The sequence below is a fragment of the Pristis pectinata genome, chromosome 15 (assembly GCF_009764475.1).
Source record: "Pristis pectinata isolate sPriPec2 chromosome 15, sPriPec2.1.pri, whole genome shotgun sequence".
NCBI lineage: Eukaryota > Metazoa > Chordata > Chondrichthyes > Rhinopristiformes > Pristidae > Pristis > Pristis pectinata.
Window position 1 is genome coordinate 40959570 of NC_067419.1, and position 25399 is coordinate 40984968.

At 43.7% G+C, this 25399-nt stretch overlaps 1 protein-coding gene and 1 non-coding gene across 2 annotated transcripts in view; both read right to left on the reverse strand.

Moving 5' to 3' along the window:
* ppm1h (protein phosphatase, Mg2+/Mn2+ dependent, 1H) overlaps nucleotides 1-24709 on the reverse strand; it is a 135972-nt gene extending 111263 nt beyond the window's left edge. The window contains exon 1 of the mRNA XM_052030561.1: nucleotides 24156-24709. Within this exon, the coding sequence (XP_051886521.1) occupies nucleotides 24156-24388 (233 nt within the window). The 5' untranslated portion in view covers nucleotides 24389-24709. The remainder of the gene's footprint in view (nucleotides 1-24155) is intronic.
* trnag-gcc (transfer RNA glycine (anticodon GCC)) lies at nucleotides 7915-7985 on the reverse strand. The gene has a single exon. It is a non-coding gene; the product is annotated as a tRNA-Gly (tRNA).
* Nucleotides 24710-25399: the final 690 nt, after the last annotated feature.

Consider the following 25399-nt stretch of genomic DNA (forward strand, 5'->3'; position numbering starts at 1 on the left):
TGAGATGTTACCATCTACTACTGATGTTCCATAGCCTTATCATTCCCAGTGAAAGCCAATAGATAAACTGAATTTGTAAATATGGAAATTTTAGCTAGTATTGGTATTGGTTTATTATTACCGTGATGGGGCAGCACGGTAGCATAGTGGTTAGCATAATGCCATTATAGCACCAGCGACCTGGGTTCAATTCCGGCCACTGTCTGTAAGGAGTTTGTACGTTCTCCCCGTGTCTGCGTGGGTTTCCTCCGGGTGCTCCGGTTTCTTCCCACACTACAAAGACGTACGGGTTAGGAAGGTGTGGGCACGCTATGTTGGCGCCGGAAGCGTGGCGACACTTGCAGGCTGCCCCCCAGAACATTCTCAGCAACACAAAAAGACATATTTCACTGTGTGTTACGACGTACATATGACTAATAAATAAATACCTTATACAGTGAAAAGCTTTTGTTTTGCACGCCATCCATACAGATCATGCCATGCATAAGTACACCAAGGTGGTAAAAAGAAACCAGAATGTCAACTATGGTGTTGTAGCCACAGAGAAAAGGGTGGTGCAGGAATACAAATAAAGTGCAAGGGCCACGATGTTGGGTTTTGACAGCAATTTACATATTTATTACTTTACGTACATTTTCATCCAAATTATTGGAGGAAACAATAGCAATGCGGTGGGAGAGGGTGTGGAGTATTAGGAGTGCAGAGCTTGCATAATGGTCCTATAGCTCTCAACATCCTCTGGTACACAGAGGTCCACTTATCATGAGTGGTACTTTTACCCCTTATCTCGATACACTATATAGTGCTATTACAGGAACATTCTTTTCTTCAGCCTACAAGGGCAAGACTGGCAGAGCAGCTGTGCAACTGCCCCAAACCCATCAAAGAGGAAGCCCCAAAGCAACTGGGTTTAGGTCTTGCTTGAACCCCCATGGGCAGGCTGCAGTAACTAAATGATGCTCACAGTGCTTGCTGAATCAGAGTGCCCAGTGTAGGGGAATAATCAGAAAATTAGCCCTTGTGCTATCCAAATTTGACTCAAGAAGAGTAAGGTATGAGTCATCAGTTAGATGGGACTGCAGTCTTCCAGTTACCCAGGTTTGATCCTGGCCTCAGGTGCTGTTGTCTGGAGTTTCAACATTCCAGTTTAATTGTGTGGGTTTCCCCTGGATATTGCAGCTTCCTCCCACGTCCTAAAGACATGCTAGCAGTTTAATTGGCCCACGCGTGGGTGGGTAGAAAGACAATCAGGTAAAGTTGAAGAGCATGCGAGAGAGAATAGCTTTTGAGGAAATAAAAGGGGGAAGCGGGACTGGTGGAAATTATAGGAGTATCGTACAAGTTAACCAGGATGTTTCCTGGATTAGTGGGCATGTGCTATGGGGAGAGGTTAGACAAACTTGGGTTATTTTCTCTGGAGCGGCAGAGGCTGAGGGGAGACCTGATAGAAGTTTATAAGAGGCATAGACAGCCGGTATCTTTTTCCCAGGGTCGAAATGTCTAATACTGAAGGGCGTGCATTTAAGGCGAGAGGGGGCAAGTTCAAAGGAAATATGTGAGGCAAGATTTTTTTAAAAACAGAGAGTGGTGGGTGCCTGAAATGCGCTGCCAGGGGTGGTAGTGGAGGCAGATACAACAGAGAGGTTTAAGAGGCTCTTAGATAGGCACATGAATGTGCAGAGAATGGAGGGATATGGAGATTGTGTAGGCAGAAGGGATTAGATTTCTTTATTAGTCACATGTACATCGAAACACACAGTGAAATGCACCTTTTGCATAGAGTATTCTGGGGGTAGCCCTTAAGTGCCGCCACACTTTCGGCGCCAACACAGCATGCCCACAACTTCCTAACCCGTACGGCTTTGGAATGTGGGAGGAAACCGATGTACCCAGAGGAAACCCACGCAGACACGGGGAGAACGTACAAACTCCTTACAGACAATGGCCGGAATTGAACCCGCGTCACTGGCACTGTAAAGCGTTATGCTAACTGCTACTTTTAGTTGGGTATTTAATTACAGCACCAGGTTCAAGAACAACTACTTCCCTTCAACCATTTGGTTTTTGAACCAACTGGCAAAATCCTAATCACCACAGTTTAGCAACACTAATCCCACATTGTACTTAAATGGACTTTGTTTTTTTTTGTTCTAAATGTGTTTTCTTGTAAAAATTGTTTATAATTTACGTTTAATTAATGTGTTTCTTGTGAGTGCTGCTTATCTGATGCTATGTGCCTGTGATGCTGCTGCAAGTAAGTTTTTCATTGCACCTGTGCATACATGTACTTGTGCACATGACAATAAACTTGACTTTGACTTTAATTACTTCAGCTGAACATCGTGGGCTGAATGACCTGTTCCTGTGCTGTACAGTTCCATGTTCCATCGGAGAAAAGCAATCTCTACAGCTGGTTGGCCTAGACATGAAGGAACTGTTTTATGCCATTTGATTCTACAACCTATCAGCAAAGACCATCTTGGGTGATTTGACCACATGGCCTTATGGACAGAGAAGGAATGCAATACTCAACGCACAGGCTACTGTACCAAGCATCTGATGCATAAAACATTATTCCTATAATAGAGCAGAAACCTGACTAAAGGACTTAGATCTACTTAGCGGCTTCCATTTCACAATGCTTTCCTATTAATGAAGTACTTTGGAAGTGCAGTCAATGCTGTAATGTAAAATATGACAGCCTATTCGCGCAAAGCAAACTTCCTTAAATAGCAGAGTGAAAATAAAAGTATTAACTCTATTCTTTTTAAAAATATGTTGATTGGAGGACAAAAGCTGGTCAAGACTTTGGACAGAACATCCCTGCCCTTCAAAATGATGGACTGTTTTCTCTGAAGCGTCGGGGGCTGAGGAGAGTTTTATGAGCTTCTTTCAGATCTACGAGAGGCATAGATAGGGTAGATAGTCTTTTTCCCCAGGGTAGAAATGTCAAATACTGGAGGACATACTTTAAAAGGTAAGAGGGGAAAATTTTAAAGGAGATGTGCAGGGTAAGTTGTGTTTTTTTTTAAATATACAAAAGGTGTCTGGAAATGCACTGCCAGGAGTGGTGGTGGAAGCAGACACAATAGTGGCAATTAAGAGGCATTCAGACAGGCCCATGAGCATGCAGAGAATGGAGAGACGCACAGCATTCTGCAGATGCTGGAATCTGGAGCAATGCACAAAAAGTTCTGGAGGAACTCAGCAGGTCAGGCAGCATCCATGGAGGGAAATAAACAGTCGACGTTTCAGGCCAGGAAGGGTCTCGGCCCGAAACACTGACTGTTTTTTTTTACCCTCCATGGATGCTGCCTGACCTGCTGAGTTCCTCCAGCACTTTTTGTGTATTGCAGGGAGTGGAGGGTAATGGATCATGTGCAGATAGATAGGTTTATTTTAAGTTGGCATCATGGTTGGCATAGACATTGTGGGCTCAAAGGCCTACTCCTGTGATGTTCCATGTCCTAATGACAGTAATCTTTCAGAGTCATCTGACAGGACATAGGAGGCCTCTGTTTATTGTTTCTGCCAAAGGACAGTACCTCCCACAAAGTATTTCTCCCTCAGCACTGCACTAGATTTTTGTGCTCAGTTCTCTGGGCTGGGATGTGAACCCACAATTACACAACCCTGAGATGAGTCCTGGCGGGCACGGTAGTGTAGCGGTTAGCGTAACGCTATTGCAGCGCCAGTGACCCGGGTTCAATTCTGGCCGCTGTCTGTGAGGAGTTTGTACGTTCTCCTCATGTCTGCGTGGGTTTCCTCTGGGTGCTCCGGTTTCCTCCCACATTCCAAAGATGTACAGGTTAGGAAGTCATGGGCGTGCTGTGTTGGCGCCAGAAGCGTGGTGACACTTGCGGGCTGCCCCCAGAACACTCTACGCAAAAGACGCATTTCACTGTGTGTTTCTATGTACATGTGGCTAATAAAGAGATCTTATCTTACCCACGGAGTCATGGCCGACACAGGTTAAAAAAGAGTGAAAGAAGCAATGACGTTGCAAGGCAAAAGTAAATGGTAATGGAACAAAAATAAACATGGGTATAACCAGCATCCACAACAACAATAAGAGGATGTGGAAGTGACCCGAAACTATAACTTGACACTTGCTTAGCACACTTGTACGCTTCTCGAATCTTGGCCAATACTCATTGAAACAGTCGGGGGCTGCAGCCAGAGAGATCAAAGAGGAACTTTAATGGCTGATTGAATTCCCTCTACGAGTCACAATTAAAATTGTGAAATAGAAAAGAAAGCCTCAATTGATATGAAGGACCTAGTAACAGCAATCCACCTTGTAATGTAGTTACTGTTGTAACAGAGTTTCGGCTGTTTTAAAATCCACAGTAATAACAGCTTGTGGGCTTCAAATGGCACAAGCACCTTAGCAACAAGTCTCTTTTTTAAAAACATGCCTCAAATTACTGGACCAGCAATCCTAAAACCTGGACTGATGATCCAGAGATACAAGTTCAACTCCCACCTTGGCGGATTGGGAATTTAAATACATTCTAGAATTAAGATCTAGTTTAATCTACATAGCCATAAATCAGCATTTGTTACAATAATCCATCTGGTTCCTTCTTGTCTTTTAAAAAAATAAAATGAAATCATGAGGGGCATAGATAGAGTGAATGCATTCAGTCTTTTTCCAAGGGTAGGGAGAAATCAAGAACTAGAGGGCACAGGTTTAAGGTGAGAGGAGAGAGATTTAATAGGAATCTGACGGGCAACTTATTCATCCAGAAGGTGGTCGGTATACGGAATGAGCTGCCAGAGGAAGTGGTTGAGAGGGGTACATCAACAACATTGAAAAGACACTTGGACAGGTACATGGATAGGAAAGGTTCAGAGGGATAGAATCAAAATCAGATTTATCACTGTCTTATGACATGAAATTTGTTGTTTTGCAACAGCAGCATGGTGCAAAGACAAAGATATGGGCCAAACACGAGCAAATGGAACTAGCTTAGATGGGAATCTTGGTCGGCATGGACCAGTTGGGCCGAAAGGCCTGTTTCCTTGCTGTATGACTCTATGGAAGCAGCCATTCTCACACTACCTGGGGTTTATCCAATCTCAGATACACACAACGTGATGCCTAACCTCTCCCGTGAAATGAATGCAAGCCACAAATGGTCATTTAAAGTTGGCCTTGGCAGCAGCACCCAAATCATGTGAACTCATTTAAAGTAAATGCTTCTTTCCTTACTGTCTGGCTCCAGTAGGTCTACTGAAGGCCCTTTGACATGATACACCCGGGAGAAAGCAGTACCTTGTAGGTCGATAGCAGGTACCAGATACCTGGAGCAAGCCATGATAACTGGAGCATCTGATTTCCTTCTGTACTGAGGGCAAGGAGGTTAGCAGGGCTGCCGAAAAACCTTTTATCCAATGAAGAGTGTAACTAAAGAAAACAAAGATGTGGCCAATGGTATTCTTTAACAGAATAATTGATGAGATAGCACGCAGCAAGTGGGGAAAAGAGGAATTAGAATGCTATCAATGCATCCTCCAGCAAAGAAGCAAAACACAATAAAATATTCATAACGTAACATTTTATTGATTTAATAACTAACCAATAAAAATCAAATTGAAGACACATTCCTGCAGGAATAGGGAAGTAAAAGATAGCAATGCATGTGGTGTTCAACAGAGATGAAAAATTGTAGCCACTTAACATTTAATATGCATACACATTCAAAATGGTATCTATAATGGGCTGGGGTTTCCATCACTTTGCTACTTGGGCAGATGTATATTGCTGAAGATTGGGCAAAGTAAGTTGAGGTGTGGAGCTACAACATTCACTTGTTTCACATTTGATGGCTGTTTACAAATGAATGTCCACTCAGAGAACTAACTATACCCACCCCTCACAACTTTCAAACACAAGTACCCTCTGGTTGTGAGGAGAGAAGCAGAGTTAACGTTTCAGGCCAATTTGCCTTTCTTCAGAATTTGTAGAAAGGTTACCAACCCAAAATATTAACTCTGTTTCCCTTCTCACAGAGACAGCCCATCCTGTCGAGTATCTCCAGCGTTTTCTGGAAGGTTCCCTGATTGCTGGTTCTTAAACATTCTGCGCCTGACGTATGACGTAGTTGAAACCTAAGTGTTCACACTTGAAATACATTGAGTAGCAGGTCCAGTGATGGTCTTGGACTCCAACTACATGCTTATCAATCACCAGTATCTTCTAATGAGATTGGAAAGGAACTCGGGGAAAGTGGTACACCAGCAGAATAAGCTCAGTGTTGGGTGCATTGAATTCCAACTTCCATGTTGCAGTCAAGAAGGAACCTCCAGGCCAATATTGCATAATCTGGATCTAATCAATTCATCTGTTTATAGCTCCAATGATGCAGCACTATCTCAGCATTGCACTGGATGGTAAGCATAGATTTTTATGTTCAGTCGGAGTGGGAGCAAGGCTCAAACCCTGAACTGTGTGGTAGTTAGCCGATCTCAGCTGGGACAGTGAGGGAAGTTGGTCAGGATTTCTGCTCCCAGTCATTATCCAGAGATCCCTGGATGAACCTTGGAGGCAGATTTGAACACAAACTCCACAAGACAGCAAGGCCCGTTTTCACATTTAAAAGACTCGTAGATAACGGCCACTTGAATAAGGCTCAAATTGGCACTGTAGTTGCATGCAACAGGGTCAAGAAAGTCGAGGAGAAAATTGTTAATTAAAAAGATATTAAAAAATTGTTGCTACTGGAATTCCATGCTCTGGATTTCCATGCTCTGGATTTCCATGCTCTGGATTTCTGAACATACATCTCCCCAACTCTCCATTTTTCTTTTTCCTTCAAGACCTCCTCCTCCCCCAATACATGCCTCCTTCACCTTACTTCCAGTAGTTTGCCCTCACATCTCCTGGTGTAGATTGATATCAAACATTAGAGTTTGAGTCATATACAGCACAGAAACAGCCCTTAAGACCCACCATGTTTAGGCTGACCATCAAGCACCCATCTATACTGATCCCATTTACTAGCACTTGGTTTTTATGCCTTTGCAACTTAAGTGCACATCTGAATACTTCTTAAATGTTGTGGGAGTCAATGCCTCCACTATCTACTCAGAGAGTGTGTTCCAGATTCTAACCACTTTCTGGGTGAAAAAAAATCTTGCTCAGATTCCCTTTAAATCTCTTACTCTAAACCCATGCTCTCTAGTCAATAAATATTATTTCATATTCTCTAATGATAGTGAAGTGGGTCATTTGGCCTTCAAATCAATGCTATCCCTTAGAGCAATCCCATCATTAGAGCTTCTTCCCCTCCACCATCAGATTTCTGAATGATCCATGAACCCATGAATGCTAAGTCATTATTCCTCTTTTGCACTATTTATTTGTAACTTATAGTAATTTTTATGTCTTTGCACTGTACTGCTGCCACAAAACAACAAATTTCACCACATATGTCAGTGATAATAAACCTGATTCTGATCAGTCCCTTTCACCCATTTATTTACCTGCAAGCTACTCTCTCTCACATGCCCCTCCTTCCAATTCTCTTATCACCAACTTATACCAGGAGTAATTTACAGCGGACAAATTAACCTTCCAGCACATCTTTGGGATAAGATTTCTTTATTAGTCACATGTACGTCGAAACACACAGTGAAATGCATCTTTTGCATAGAATGTTCTGGGGGCAGCCCGCAAGTGTTGCCACGCTTCCGGCGCCAACATAGCGTGCCCACAACTTCCGAACCTGTAAGTCTTTGGAATGTGGGAGGAAACCGGAGCACCCGGAGGAAACCCACACTGACACATGGGGAGAACATACAAACTCCTTACAGACAGTGGCCGGAATTGAATCCGGGTTGCTGGTGCTGTAATAGCGTTACGCTAACCGCTACACTACCGTGCCTGCCCTCTAAAAAGCGAGAACCCTCTGCATTGGCCGGGAATTGAACCCGGGTCTCCCGCATGGCGGACGAGAATTCTACCCCTGAACCACCGATGCTGACGACAGTCACGGGGAGAAAGTGCCAAGTTCACACAAGCAGCGCCCGTAGCCAGGATCAAATCCAAATCACTGGAGTGTATGACTCTGTATTACCTAGCACGATGCTTGATGCACTGCTGTACCTAGACACTGCAGATTACATTGAGAGTTCCTGCCTTCAATAAAGGATGTTCTATTTATAGCTCCATCCCTGTTTATTTGTGTACGCAAGCACCAACACAAAACATACAGTGGTGCAGTTTGGAATGCAGTGTTCCTTTAGGGAATGGGAAGATATTGTCCGAGGAAAATAGAGAACAGGATTCCCCAAGTACAGCAGTGTTAATGGCAGGCAGTAGAAGTTGTGGATACATTGGGAAGTGTAAGTAGACTTGGTCATTCATCTTGTATACGGGACACATGGAGTTGTTCCTTAAAGTGAATTATGTCATCAAGGTCCAAGGAGCGGACAAATCACAGAGGACAAATACAAGGAGGGAGATGCACTACCATTGCTGGTGGCAAGGTCAGAAGCATGTGAAACATTGATAGGTATCATGTATGGAGTTTGAAGGGACTTTGCCATGGGAGAATTCAGTCAAAGCAGTTTAATGGAGGAACCAATTGATTGTAGCAGCACGCAGTCTCGCTTGGAGTATGGAGATGGTGTTTGAGAATGTAGACGGTTTCACTCAGGCCATGTTTCTGAGGTACAAGGATAAAGGTCAGTACCTTCAGCATGGTCACCTTCGTTAAGGCCAAGTCGCATGGAAACAGAAGGCAAGTTCAAAAGGGAAACATTGGGAACAGTACAAGTTACTATTAAATGGTGTGAAGGCAACAGGTCACATGTGGAAAAGGCAAGAAGCCTTGCCTCAGCTTCTATGGAAGCTAACTAGCTTCAGGATGTCCATTCAAGACGGTCCAGTGTTAATTCTGCTATAGGATGGGGAAGAGAAACAAAGGACTGCAGATGCTGGAATCTAGATGAAAAACACAGTGATGCTGGAGGAACTCAGCAGGCCAGGCAGCATCCATGGAGAAAAGCAGGCGGTCAACGCTTCGGGTCAGGACCCTTCCTCAGTCCTGAAGAAAATTGAACAAGGATGCAAGTCAAAAATGATAAAAGGCCAATAGAGAAGGTGTTTCCCATATGCCCACAAGAGAGGCAAGACTATGGAACAGATCTGCTGGGGTACCACGTACATGCAATGTAAAACAGTTAATCATTTTCCACTGAAACATACAATCTCAAGCTCCAATAACTCAGCATCTCCAGTTTACTATTAAACTGCCTCACTGATTCTCTTGCCAAAATTGTTTTTCTCCAGGAGTCAGTAAGTGCTTTGCCAAGGTTATCCCCAATCTACCAATTTCGATACCGAACAGCGAAAGTGAGAGCAAGACACACACTGGACTGAAGTAGCCAAATTCTGTAGGATTCCAAAATCCCACAGCTCATATTATCAGCTTTATTGCAAGTCTAGTGGGACCAACAGGTGGAAGAGAATCATGTATTGGAACACCATAAAGTTTATGATTACATGCTGGAAGCTTCAAACATCAAACTGTGGCCAATGTCATATGGAAAGTTTACCAATACATTGAAAGAGGTTAAATGCACTTTGGATATTACATGCTACAAGAAAATATCCTGCTAATGAACATTGTTGTCACAAAATATACTTATTAATTGGTTGTTGCTCATTGGGTTCATTCCAAAGCAGAGCACATTTTCCTTTAAACAATGGACTTGTTAGGCAACAGCCTTACGAGGTGAACGCGAAACCTCCCACCTAGATATTGCAACAGAATCTGAAGCGTATGACAAGAAATTCGCTAAGAAATTAATTCTGCTTCTCACACAACACATGCTGACTGACGTAAGTATTTCCAGTATTTTTTTATTTCAGGTTTCTGACATCCACAGTACTTTGCTTTTGTACCTATATTCTTATATTAGTGATGTTTTGACTTTGATTCAAATTTTTTTTATTGTTTTATTTCCTAGAAGAACAACATAATCAAAGACCCCACCCACCTGAGTCATTCTCTCTTCTCTCCTATCAGGCAGAAGATACAGGAGCCTGAGGGCACATTCCACCAAACTCAAAGACAGCTTCTATCCCACTGTGATAAGACTATTGAATGGCTCCCTTATACAATGAGATGGACTCTTAACCTCACAACCTACCTTGTTGTGACCTTGCACTGTATTGTCTACCTGCAATGCACTTCCCTGTAGCCGTGACACTTTACTGTGTTATCTTTTTTAATCTGTACTACCTCAATGCACTCTGTACTAACTCAATGTATCGGCAATGTGTAATGAATTGACCTGTATGAACGGTATGCAAGACAAATTTTTCACTGTACCTCAGTACAAGGGACAATAATAAATTAATACATAAATTAAAATGTTGTCCATTTTTCCTTTTATTTCAAGTTTCTGATATCCACAGTACTTTGCTTTTTTACCTATATTCTTAGACTAGTGAGGTTTTGAGTTTGATTCAAATTTTTTAATAATTTTATTTCCTAGAACAAAGAACAACATGAATTAAAATGTTGTCCTTGGCACCTAGGCACGATGTCAATCCCTGCAGCAGCCAGCCAAGGGCAAATATGTAGAAGATGCAAATATAAGCAGGCTATTTCTCTTTGACTGCAAACCACAAACACAGGGTCACATTTAAACTAACAATGCCTCAAAGTGAATCTAAAGGCTTGAAAATTTACAAGAGTTCGGAGGTGTGGCAGAGGTTTCAACAGAAGCAGGTCAGGCCACAGACTAACAAGCAGCGGCTGGATGGAAATGTGACTGGAATTATGCAGATGAAAGCAAACATTCCATTGGAAGCAGTGGGAGAGGGTGTTATCTGGGCTGAACACCAAACCCAAATTGAATAAATAATCTGTTTCTTGTTCCATTATCTTTGGGATCCTGTGGAAATTAAACAGGCAGGTCACACTCTAGGGGTATTGGTATATTATTGTCACTTGTACCGAGGTACAGTGAAAAACTTGTCTTGCATACCGATCGTACAGGTCAATTCATTACATAGTGCAGTTACATTGAGTTAGTACAGAGTGCATTGAGGTAGTACAGAGTGCATTGAGGTAGTACAGGTAAAAACAATAACAGTACAGAGTAAGGTGTCACAGCTACAGAGAAAGTGCAGTGCAATAAGATGCAAGGTCACAACAAGGTAGATCATGAGGTCATAGTCCGTCTCATTGTATCAGGGAACTGTTCAATAGTCTTATCACAGTGGGATAGAAGCTGTCCTTCAGCCTGGTGGTACGTGCCCTCAGGCTCCTGTATCTTCTACCCGATGGAAGAGGAGAGAAGAAAGAATGACCCGGGTGGGTGGGGTCTTTGATTATTCTGGCTGCTTCACCAAGGCAGCGAGAGGTGAAGACAGGGGCCAAGGACGGGAGGCTGGTGTCCGTGATGTGCTGGGCAGCATCCACAACTCTCTGCAGTTTCTTGCGGGGCGATAGATTCCTTATGTTTGGGATCAAGAAACATTTTAGTCTCCATGAGTTCCAGTCCTATATCTTCGAAATGACACATTTTACTTAGCCAGCTGTGAAACTAAATAACAAGTACAGTTGCGATCTGATTAAGTGGAGCATCTGCTGCTTCTGCCAGAACTTGTCTTTAATCAGCACCAGACCCAAGGACAGCAAGCACCTTATATGCATTCATTTGTAACATTATCTTCAGAACAGCATGCTGACATTCACCATGATCATTTCCCTATTGTGTGGGTAACCAGTATCCACTCTTCCAATTTCAACTTTGGAAACAGCCGGAATGGAAGCCAGAACAAAACTAGGACAGGACTGTGTGAAGCACAGCATGATTTAAGTATGTACAATTAGATTTGCATCAGGAGGAAATGAAATGGGAATATCCTCTCAGCCATATGATGTATTACTGTCTTTTCCTAAATCACAACAGTGGTGACACAATAAGTAAACCAGTTCACTGGCTGCAAAATGTCTTCTGGCAACTTGATATTGTGAAATTCACTTCACTGGAGATGATCTTTATTTGTCATAGTTCCAGAATGCACATTTCAAACTGGGTCCATGGACATCAGTAAAGCTACAGAGATTCCATTGAGATATCTGTGTTCAGAGTTCAGATTCTTTACTTACTGATTTATAATGATCACTACTTCTTGTGCCCTACACTAATAACATAATGCTCTTCAGTAATGGTGCTCCTTCCTCAATGAGATATATCAGGGTTAACATTTGTAGAGTGTTTCCCCCAACAACGTGAAGAAAAGTTCAAAACTTAAATAAAACTTTAAAACAAAAGAGTTGATATTGTGCATAAAAGTATGGCAGAGTCTTGTCAGCAGAAAACAGTCAAGGATCAGCTGTCCATATTGTTGGCACAAAGGAATAATAAGATTTTCAAATATATTTTGGTTGCTTCACTTTTGAACCATTCCACCAACAGTGCACAATTCAAGTGCAAATTTCGAGTACTTTAAAGGGGTTAACAGTTATGGAGAGAAGGCGGGAGAATGGGGTTGAAAAAAAAAATCAGCCATGATTGAATGGCGGAGCAGACACGATGGGCTGAATGGCCTTGTTCTGCTCCTATATCTTATGGTCTTACTTTACAGTCATCAGTTTCCCAATATACACAATAGTAACGTGTCTCATTGTTACTTTGTATTATTTAAGGTTCGCTCTCATTTTTCTACCCATCTTAAAATATGATTGGCATGAGACCTTGACAATGAGTTTTCCTGCTTTTCTTTATGGTATACTCTTCACATGGTTGTCCCTCTCCTTTATGCCTTATTTCCTTCTCCATTCTATTTGTTTCTATTTTCTCCCTCGTCATCTTTATGATGGCAGGTAGAATATTGGAAGCAGCGTAATGTCAGCAAACAACCTCTTCTCATTTTATACCTCAAGACTGCAGAAACCCCAAGTCACTTCAGATTAAAAGCAAAGTAAATCTCCAGTGTCTGAGCAAAGTCAAATAGGAGCCAATATCAATTCTGCAGTGTTCTTAACTTGAAACCAAATGGGGCAACATGGACATTCATGAAATTTCCTTTTAACATCAAAGGAGAACAATTACAGAACAATCTTCCAGGAATCTTGATTCCTGCTTCTGAACATAAACTCCATATCATGTGCTGCAAGAACTAAGAGCTGGAAAATACAAGGCTCTGGAAAGCTACTCTTCAGCAGAGATATGATGCGTCAAATGTCCACTATCTATTCTGTAAAATTGTAGTGTAGTGGCTAGCATAACACTATTACAACACCAGTGACCCGGGTTCAATTCCCACCACTGTCTGCAAGGAGTTTGTACGTTCTCCCCATGTCTGTGTGGGTTTCCTCCGGGTGCTCCGGTTTCCTCCCACATTCCAAAGGCGTACGGGTTAGGAAGTTGTGGGCGTGTTATGTTGGCGCTGGAAGCATGGCGACACTTGCGGGCTGCCCCCAGAACACGACGCAAAAGATGCAGTTCACTGTGTGTTTCAATGTGCATGTGACTAACAAAGATACCTCATCACAATACATCATTTTAACCTCACACTTATAATACTTAACACTGGGTACCTTATGTACAAAAATCCATAATGGTCCAAATTATCTCATCATAGTTTGCTTTATTCAACTTGCTCTTTTGCATTTCCAAGTCTAATTCTTGAGTTATCATCCAACATCAAAAACTATGCCTTATTTCTATTATGCAAAAAAAAATGCATTACTTTTGACCTACATCAGTAGTATTAACAGAAAATGAATGCACATTCTATTAAAAATCCAGAGAGCTTTTACTTATTCTTCTGACCTGACAACAAAGTACAAATACCACCCATGATTCATTCCATCTTGGTTTTAAATATGTCCCTTTACAACCAGAACATTCATGCAAATTAGAACATAGAACAGTACAGCACAGGAACAAGCCCTTTGGCCCATGATGTCTGTGCCAACCATGATGCCAAATTAAATAATCCCTTCTGCCTGCACATGATCCATATCCCTCCATTCCCTGGACATTTATATACCTGTCTAAATGCTTCTTAGACCCTACTGTTGTGCCTGCTTCCACCACCGCCCCTGGCAACACATTCCAGACACCTATGATTCTCTGTGTAAAAAAAACTTGCCCCGCACATCATTTAAATTTTCCCCCTCTCACCTTAAAACTATACCCTCTAGTATTTGACAGTTCTACCCTGGGAAAAAGACTCCAACTATCTACCCTGTCTAATGTCTCTCATAATTTTATAGTTATAAATTATTTGAGAATTACCCTCGGATACCAAATTTGTCTAAAGTTTTGCCCACCAGTATATTAGTTGCCTCTTGTAAAAGAAAATCACTTGTTATCCACAAATAAGTGGATCGTACAATACAATAAGCCTTTAAAATTCATGAAGAAGCTTTGCTGTACAAGTAGACCAGAAAGCCAATGAGTTAACACTAAGTTCCTGGGGCTCAGCTGGAATGTTGTGTTCAACTCAAAACACCACATTTTAGGATGAATATCATGTCTATGGTGAGGAAGTTCACTAGGATGGCACCAAGGCTGATGGACTTCAGCTTTGTCAAGAGTCTAGAGAAGCTGATGTTGCTTTCCTTGGGAAGATTTGACTGAGGTACCCAAAATTATGAAGCATTTTGATAGTGCAAAGAAGCATTGGTTACCCAAGGGCAAAGACTTAAGATAGTTGGTAAAAGAACCATGGTAAAGTTCAGGTAACTCACACAGTAAATTGTTGGAAATCACTGCTCAAAATGGTAGTGGAAGGAGATTCAACAGAACATTTTGAAAGAGTGTTGAATATACAGTATACCAAACTGGACAGATAAGAAAAATATCTTTATCTGTCACATATACATTGAAACACACAGTGAAATGCATATTTTGTGTAGTGTGTTCTGGGGACAGCCCGCAAGTGTCGCCACATTTCTGCGGCCAACATAGCATGCCCACAACTTCCTAAACCGTACATCTTTGGAATGTGGGAGGAAACCGGAGCACCTGGAGGAAACCCACACAGACATGGGGAGAACGTACAAACTCCTTACAGACAGCGGCCGGAATTGAACCTGGGTTGCTGGCGCTGTAATAGCGTTACGCTAACCGCTACACTACCGCGCTGCTTTGAGTGGGTAAAGTTTGTAAGTATATGAGGAAAGTGACTATTAGTATGGCTTTGTCAAAGAGTGGCAACAGGCGGAACGGACTAATGTATTACTTGAACTCAACTCTATAAATGTCAACAAGCCTATGGAGGTAACATTAATAATGTTATTGCCAAAGGAATCAGCTCCACAACTCAAGAGATCTGAAGAAGACACAACCTGAACTCCCAAATCCCGACAGAAGTATAAAAGATTACGAGAGGCATAGATAGGTAGATGGTCAAAGCCTTTTTCTCATGGCAGGGGTACCACAAACAAGAGGCCATAGTTTTAATGTGAGACGTACGAGATTTCAAGGGGATCTCACGGGTAACTTTTATTTTTACAGAGTCATTGATATCTGGAACGTGCTGCCAGAGGATGTGATAGAATCCGATACAATTAATACATTTAAGAGGCATTTAGACAGACAGAGGGCAAGGCATAGGTTACGGTTCCAATGCGAGCACGAGGATTCTGTATGGGGCAAAAAGGTCCGCATGGACACGGTGGGCCAAAGAGCCCATTTATGTGCTGTGCTCTGACTCAGTGAAAAGGTTTCCTCATTAGACGCACATTAAACTGGCCCAAGTAACACAGATAAATTGAAAACAGTTATTTTACTCACATTTTGATAAATCCAAGTAGAATGCTCTCTATGGTGCATCTATAAAAATCGGTGAGGGTGCAACCAGTTAAATATAGCCTAGTACTGATCAAGTTGCATTGAGATAAAAATGGGCCATTCAGCTCAAATGGTGTTGCTGATACTCTACCCGAACGTCCTTCATCCAACACTCAGAGCATACATTTTCTCCCTGTTGCACACCTCGCAATGCTTTGAATGTGTCCATGCCACTCAACTCAACTTCTAGATACCATTGACTTTATCAGTGCAAGATGAATTGTTCAAGGATGTAGCTGTGACACTTTACTCTGTATTGTTATTGTTTTTACCTGTACTACGTCAATGCACTCTGTACTAACTCAATGTAACTGCACTGTGTAATGAATTAACCTGTACGATCGGCAAGCAAGAGAAGTTTTTCACTGTACCTCGGTACAAATGACAATAATAAACCAATACATCCATAGAAAGATTACAGCATGGGAGGAAGCCTTTCAACCCACTGAATCCACACCAGCTCTCTACAAAAGCAATCCAATCAGTCCCTTTCCCCAAAGCCCTTCAATATTTTCCTCCCCAAGTATCTATCTAATTTCTTCCCCAAAGACACAATTGAATACTACCACCATTCTTTCATCCAAAAACCCCAGATCATGATTACACCCTATGGGAAAATTATATGTTAACTGAAAGGAATGAGCAATGACCAAAACACATGCAATGAAAGTTTTGAAAGATTTTTCTTTTATTTTATATAAACAATGGTACTTTAGCATGTGTTCATATCTCAAAGTGAGTGGTTCATCACTGAATCTTTCTGCTTTGATTAAAACTTAATTGAGCATCAGAAAAGGGGTCACTAACAGCTTCAAGAATGCCCACAGATAAACGCCTACATAGAATTCTATCTTGCCTCAGCCTTATTACCTCAGATGATACAAACGAAACCATTTAGAAAATAGCATTATACTCATTTAATGAGTGGCTGTTGTTTTCGAAGACCTAATTAAAAAATAAACTGCAATGATTAACTGAATTCTTCCAGATAAGTGGACATTTTCCAAGGATACTCAAGTCACGTTGACATGAACCATTTTGAGTTACTACCAAATGGACAAGACAATCTCCGAGGAATTCTTATTCAGTTTAAATAAGGTAAGATATCTTCATTAGCCACATGTACATCGAAACACAGTGACATGCATCTTTTGAATAGAGTGTTCTGGGGGCAGCCTGCAATCATTGCCACGCTTCCGACGCCAATAGAGTTTGTATGCAACTTTGAAAGGGTTACAAGTGAAGCATGGAATACACCCTCCCTATGATCATGTGGGTTTTCCCTAAGTACTCCAGTTTCCTCCCACATCCCAAAGACACGCTGGGGGGGAGGGGGGTTAATTGGCCACTAAATTACAAGGGTTGCAGGGGAATCAGTGGGGATTTGATGGGCATATGAGTGAGAATAGATTACAGGGAAAATTAGAGGGGGGGAAAGGAACTGATGGGAGCACTCCTAGTGCAAACCTAGTCTCGATGGGCCGAGCAGCCTACATTGTGAGGAAGCAAAATATTTAACGAGAGAATTACGATCCATGTTCTTTATTGAACTTGTGACTCAAACACTTTGTTGGTGGATCTGTGGGTGTAAAATGTTCCATTGCTGTCGATGATCCGATGCTCTTGATTCTGATCCTGAACCTTATCATGCACATCAAATCAGGTGATAGGTATGAATCCATCAGCAATATTCTCAGTCAGAGTGATCCAGGGGAAAAGAATAAGCATCTCTCAGGACACTTTCAATATTTGCCAGCATACTTGATTCAAAACTGTACCACAATAGTGTTATGGGCAGGCACAGTAGTGTAGCGGCTAGCATAACGCTATTACAGCGCCAGCAACCCGGGTTCAATTCCGGCCACTGTCTGTAAGGAGTTCGTACATTCTCCCCATGTCTGCGTGGATTTCCTCTGGGTGCTTCAGTTTCCTCCCACATTCCAAAGACGTACAGGTTAGGAAGTTGTGGGCATACTATGTTGGCACTGGAATTGTGGCGACACTTGCGGGCTGTCCCCCAGAACACTCTACGCAAAAGATGCATTTCATTGTGTGTTTCGATGTACATGTGACTAATAAAGATACCTTATCTTATTTTATTCTTCCTAAAGAACCCCCGTACCTTCCAATATATTTGAAGTGAAGTCTACAATGGGCTGCCTGGGTTATGCACGACTTAACTTACAAAAATCCAACTTTATGCAAATTTTCCCATACAATTTTTAAAGCATTTTTCAAGCTAGAAATAACGAAATGTTTCATGATAGTCATTAGTGACTGGATACTGTACATACTCCATTAATTTAATTATGGATAGTGTTAGGATGATGATTCAATTAAACAGAAGAATTATAACAAGGGTATATAGAGCAATGCAATATGGATAGCTGCAGAGAGCAAACATGTCTAAATCAGGAAGAAATCGGCTGACGGACAGTTCTCATAAACAGAACCCTTATGTAACTGGGGGACTGTTTAGGAACAGCCATAATGTGAAGGTTAAAAACCTAAGCCAACGTCACTGGGAAGATTGTTATTCATTGCCGTTCACTGGCTATTCTCAAAGTGGTGGGATGGGCTGCCTATTCTTCATGGTGGTTTGATAAAACAAAGGCATTGCAGACTGGAGTCACGTACGGGCCAGACCAGATAAAAGTAAAATGTTAAATCAGAAAAAACTACCGATGCTGGAAATCTGAAATTAAAACAAAAACTCATCAGGTCAGGCAGCATCTGTGGAAGGAGAAACAAGTTGATGTTTCAGGTCTGGGACCCTTCATCAGAACTGACAAAGACAGAAACAAGTTAGAGAGAAGGTGGGGGAGGGTGTGATGTTTATTCCCAGATGAAGGAAACTAATATGAATCCCAAGAGCTTCATCTGGATGCATTTTGCTTCCCAACTGAATTTAAATTTGCAAAATGTCATGTTGGGATTTGAACTCCAGATTACTGGTCTGGGCTTTCCTTCTCTCATTGTAATATATTGCATTCACTGCTCATAATGTGCATTCCTCTACATCAGGAAGACCAGACACATTGGCTGACCATTTCAGTAAACAGTCTGTCCACTTTCTCAGTGATAGGAAGACAGGAGGCAAGATAAAAGTTTCAGGTGGATTGGTCACTCTACTGGGAAAGGTATTGTGCAAGTTTTTAAATAAGTTAGCAAGAACCTTAGCCAGGCTATTTGTGGGAGATGGGATTCAATTTTAATATGGCACAAGGGAGGTATCATCACCATGACGACACTGCTGTGGAGGACCTGCCCCTCAGTGACATACCTGACCCGTTTACCCACAGTCAAGGACAAAGCATCTTCAGGTTGTCCCAGAGTTCTCCACAGCCAGTGAGTTACTTCTGAAGTTTTGTTGGTGGATGTTTCCAGTAGTGGGAAGAGTCTAGCATCTGAGGGAACAGCCTCAGAATAAAGGGACGCCCCTTTAGAACTGAGATGAGGAGGAATTTCTTCAGCCAGGGGGTGGTGAATATGTGGAATTTATTGCCACGGACGGCTGTGGAGCCCAAGTCATTGGGTGCATTTAAGTCAGAGATTGAGAGGTTCATCATTGGTAAGGGGGTTAAGGGTCACAGGGAGAAGGCAGGAGAAAGGGGTTGAAAAAAAATCAGCCATAATTGAATGAATGGTGGAACAGACTTGATGGGCCGAATGGCCTAATTCTGCTCCTATACCTTATGGTCTTATTGTACTGCACTAGAGTGTCAACGTAGACTTTGGTACTCAAAGGCCCCGGATTGGGACTGGAACCTAGATCCTTTTGGCTCAGAATGTTTACGGACATTTGCCAGTTTAATATTTCATCCTATTCCACCCCAACAGGCTCCAAAACTGTTCTGGTAAAAATTCACCTGGGAGTGAAAGGAATGACTCCACATCTCTCCATTAGATACTCTGCACCCTTCTGGACCCATGGAGTGACACAGCATGGGAGGAGGCCATTCAGCCCATTGTGCTCATGTGGACTCTGGTACAGAAAGTCCAGTTGCACTTTTCCACACTTTGGCCCTGTAATCCTTCGCACCTTCCTTTTTGGAAGTTGCTGCTGAATCTACTTGCACCTGACCTTCCAAGCAGTGACTTACATCATAATTTGCTGCATAAAAAATATTTCCTCATGTCACCTCTGATGCAAAGGGCCTTCAATCTGATGACTAATCTATTACATGGTCCTTTCCAAATGCGTACGGACACATCAACTGAACTACCTTTATCAACCGTCTTAGACAAGCATGATTTTCCTTTAATAAAATTCATGCTGATTTTGATTTTATTCGTCCAAATGTTTCCAGTTTTTTTTCTTGAATTATGATCACTTGAAATATCCCTATCACTGACATTAGGCACTTGCCTGGAGTTGCCAGGATTATCCCTTCCAATTTAAGACATGCTGCATCATTTGCAGTCCTCCACACCAATATTCAAGGAGATTGGATGATTGTCGACAGTTCCTCTGCAACGTCCACACTTACTTCCCTCAGTTCCTCGTTTGGTGACCTTTACCACTTTGAAGACAGCAATCTTTAAAGCACATTGTCTTTGGAGCAGCTGTTTCATCCTATTTAATATCGCTACTCCCCTCTCAACTCTGCCTTCTGCTGCGCCTATATCTCTCATATACCCCTTGTATTTCCTTCCTTTAAGCTAACAGAGCCGATGCCTCATAGCTCCAGCGACCTGGGTTCAATCCTGACCTCCAGTACTGTCTGTGTGGAGTTTGCACGTTCTCCGTGACTGCGTGGGTTTCCTCCAGATGCTCTGGTTTCCCCCCACGTCTCAAAGGGGTGCGTGTTGCTAGTTTAATTGACCACTGTAAATTACCCGTAGTGTGTGGGTGAGTGGTAGAATCTGGGGAGAGTTGATGAGAATGTGAGGAGAATAAATGAGACTGGGGTAAATAGGTTAGCATATAGTTAGTGGGCCGAAGGGCCTGTTTCCCTGTTGTATGGGTCTAAAAGAGGAGTTCCTGTGTCAAGAAGATTGGGACTTGGCATCAGCCACCTAATGATTCCTTGTCATGGGCTCTGGTACTCACCTGCCTATAACTAACTTGCTACGTGGTCAGTCAGTCCTCATTAACTAGTTCCAGAGATGGCACAGCCTCTCTACTTTCAGGTCTACAAGATAACCACAGTGCTGACCAAACCATGACTCTCATTGTGGATGAAAGCCTTCTGACCAAATTCAACAATGAACACCATAAATCCTATCTGGATGCATCACGGCTTGGTACGGCAACTGCTCTGCCCAGGACCGCAAGAAACTGCAGAGAGTTGTGGACATAGCCCAGCGTATCATGGAAACCAGCCTCCCCTCCTTGGACTCTGTCTTTACCTCTCACTGCCTTGGCGAAACAGCCAGCATAATCAAAGACCCCACCCACTCGGGTTATTCTTTCTTCTCTCCTCTTCCATCGGGTAGAAGATACAGGAGCTTGAGGGCACGTACCACCAGACTTAAGGACAGCTTCTACCCCACTGTGATAAGACTATTGGATGGTTCCCTTATACAATGAGATGGACTCTGACCTCAGAATCTGCCTTGTTGTGACCTTGCACTTTATTGCACTGCACTTTCTCTGTAGCTGTGATACTTTACTCTGTACTGTTATTGTTTTTACCTGTACTACCACAATGCACTCTGTACTAACTCAATGTAACTGCACTGTGTAATGAATTGACCTGTAAGATCGGTACGTAAGGTAAGTATTTCACTGCACCTCGGTACAGGTGACAATAATAAACCAATACCAATAATAACTAAGAATGCAATTATTTAATTTGGAAACACAGCCATAGAGTCATCAGCACAGAAACAGGCCCTTCAGCCCAACTCATCCACGCCAACCAAGTTCTCGGTCCAAGTTAGTCCCATTTGCTGACATTTGGCCCATATCCCTCTAATCCTTTCCTCTCCATTTACCTTTCTAAATGTCTTTTAAACAATGTAATTGTTCTCGCCTCCACCACTTCCTCTGGCAGCTCATTCCATATACCAACCAACCTGCATGAAAAAATGTCCCCTCAGGTTCCTTTTAAATTTTTCCCTTCACCTTCAATCCAAGTTTTCTAGTTTTAGACTCCTGTACCCTGGGGAAAAGACTGTGACCGTCAAATTTATTTACACCCCTCATAATTTTATAAACTTCTATATGGTCACCCCTCAGCCTCCTACGCGCCAGGGAAAAAAAGTCCCAGTCTGTCCAGCCTCTCCTTATAACTCAAGCCCTCCTGTCCAGGTAACATTCTGATGTATTGATGAATTGGTTTATTACTGTCACATGTACTGAAATACAGTGAAGAGCTTTTGTCTGCATGCCATCCAGACAGATCATTCCATATATAAGTACGCTGAGGTAGTAAAAAGGAAAACAGAATGCAGAATAATGTGTCACAGTTACAGAGAAAGTGCAGTGCAGGTAGACAAATAAAGTGCAAGGGGCCACATGGAGGGCCTCGTGAACCTTTTCTGCACTGAAACACTAAATAGGATCTGAGGACACAGCCTCAGAATAAAGGGACGTCCCTTTAAAACTGAGATGAGGAGGAATTTCTTCAGCCAGAGGGTGGTGAATCTATGGAATTCAATGCCACAGAGGGCTGTGAAGGTTAAGTCATTGGGTATATTTAAAGCAGAGATTGATAGGTTCTTGATTGGCTGGGGGGGGGGCAGGGTAAGGGTTATGGGGAGAAGGCAGGAGAATGGGGTTAAAAAAAAATCAGCTATGATTGAATGGTGGAGTAGATTCGATGGGCTGAATGGCCTAATTCTGCTCCTATATTTTATCTCATGGTCTAAATAGGTTGATAGGTAAATGTACATCAGCAAGCACACAAGTGATGGGTTAATTGTGGAATGGATATTGCATTCTCCCACTTTAGGTAATCCCCACACCACACCACCCCCACCATGCTTCTTCTCTTTTTCCCCTTTCCTAGCCTTTTTTTTCCTCTCTCCTTCCCTTTGACCCATCCCCTGGTGGATCTGCTCTCCACTCCTCCCCCACACCTGCCCATCACTATCTCTCACCTGCATCTACCTATCACCACCCTATGCCCACCCCGCCTCCCCTCTTTAGTCCACCTATCACTGCTCTGCTTTTCCCTCCTATATATTGGGCTTCCCCTTTTCCTATCTTCAGTTCTGCTTGAAGATACAGTCCCCACGGGTGCTGCCTGGCCTGCTGAGTTCCTCCAGCATCAACGTGTCTTTCACTTGGATATTCCAGCATCTGCAGTCCTTTGATTTTCATGGGTTAATGAGAACTTGTTTGTAAAGAGTGCAGTGATGTTGCACAATTGTGTCCCACTGCACTGCACCAGCTAACCAGTATACTTTCAATGTTTTTAAAACCATAATGGCTTTGTAGGGCTGCTATGATGGATGATTAACAGCAGCGTCAGGTTGAGGCGTGTTGGGGCTGTAATGATGCAGTTTATAAAAGCTTTTCACTGTATCATGGTACACGTGATAATGATAAACCAATACTAACACCATTCAAGTTATTTAAGTTAGCCATTCATGTTGTCAACCGATTGAGGGAGGGGGCGTGATCCCCATCCCGGACGTATACAAAGTCGCTGCTGCGCACACCTGAATGTGTACGCATCCCTATCAATCCCTTAAAGGGGCAGCGTTGCAGTACAGCAGGTTGGAACAGCCGTCGATCCACACACCAGGCATAAAACCTTTAATTGCAGGCAATCAAGATTTCCTTCTCACCACACGTCACCTTTACGCATACAGCGTTTTCAATCGCAATTTTCTGAACCCGAACCTGTCTTACGTGGCTAATCGGTGATTTCACACCAACATCGTTACAGCTTGCATAATTTCCCCCCCCAACCCCATTGCACCTTTAAAAAATGCATCGACATCATAAATAAACATTCAGCTCGACTCGTGGCTTCCAGTTCCAGACTGAATATAATCGCTGAAATATGTGGCAATTTCACCAGGATATGATTTTTCCCCAATAAATAGGACTGCATCAATTATCTTTAGCGGAATGAAACACGTTTTATTTTAATATTCGGTCAATCTCCGCATTGAATGTTGCCATTCAACTGCGTTCCTGCTACATTAAATGTTATGCCCCGCGGAATAAATACACCATCAAATCCCACTATTTTAATGGATTATGATTGGAAATATGGCACATATTTCCTGCAGGGGTTTGTGCATGTTACTAAATTATATATATAATTGTTTTTAAACCAAATAGTTTGTTGCCGAGCTCTGCTCTCGATCAACGAATGTTAATATGTTGTGTATTAAAAATGAGTTAGCCATCTGCGTGTACTTACTCTGCATAGCCAGTAGCCCATGGAAGCCTTTGGTGCTCCTTCACTGTGAGGATGGGTCTGGCGATATGATCCGCAGAGCACTCGATCTCATCCTGAGACAGTCCCAGGAATTCTGGCCTGCTATATGGGAATTTCATCGGCAACTCAGTCCCATTGACATGTTCAGCATTGGCGTTTCCCGGCATAATGCCTCCCATGAAATTGGCTACAGCAGATTTCACCCGGGTGAGCATGTTATTGCTATTAAACTCCTCACTTCAGGAGCAGGCGCGTTTGTGCCGTTGGCTTCTTCCCGTAAAGCAGGCGGAGAAAGACAGAGGGAGGGGGTAGGGGTAGAGAGAGAGAGATCCCAACCCTCCGACGGCGGGAGGGAAACAAGAAAGAAGAGTCAGAGAGGGAGAGAAGCTGGGAAAAGGGCTCAGACTGGCAGGCTGTGTGAACGCGGAAATAAAGCCATGATTGGGTGTCATGTGATGGAGGCTTGACCGGGAGCTGAGCCGGCTGGGGGCAGCAGCGCGGCGGATCCGGGGCTGGGGCTGGGGGGCAGCAGCGCGGCGGATCCGGGGCTGGGGCTGGGGGGCAGCAGCGCGGCGGATCCGGGGCTGGGGCTGGGGCTGAGGCTGGGGGCAGCAGCGCGGCGGATCCGGGGCTGGGGCTGGGGCTGGGGGGCAGCAGCGCGGCGGATCCGGGGCTGGGGCTGGGGGGCAGCAGCGCGGCGGATCCGGGGCTGGGGCTGGGGGGCAGCAGCGCGGCGGATCCGGGGCTGGGGCTGGGGCTGAGGCTGGGGGCAGCAGCGCGGCGGATCCGGGGCTGGGGCTGGGGCTGGGGGGCAGCAGCGCGGCGGATCCGGGGCTGGGGCTGGGGCTGGGGCTGGGGGGCAGCAGCGCGGCGGGGCTGGGGCTGGGGGGCAGCAGCGCGGCGGATCCGGGGCTGGGGGAGAGGGGAGAGGGGGAAAGATGGGAGAGGGAAGAAGGGGGATGAGGTGGAGAGGGAAGAGGGAGGAGCGGGAAGGTGGGGAGGGGGAGAAGGAGGGAGGGGGCAGTGGGAGGGAGGGGGAGTTGGAGGGAGGGGAAGGGGCAGGAAGGGGGCGTGGGAGGGAAGGGGGAGTGGGGGTGAGTGGGAGTGGGGGAAATGGGAGGGGGCAGTAGGAGGGAGGGAAGGGGGAATGGGAGGGGGGTGAGGGGGTGAAAGGGGAGGGGAGTGGGAGGGAGGGAAGGGAGAGTGGGAAGGGGAGGGGGAAAGGG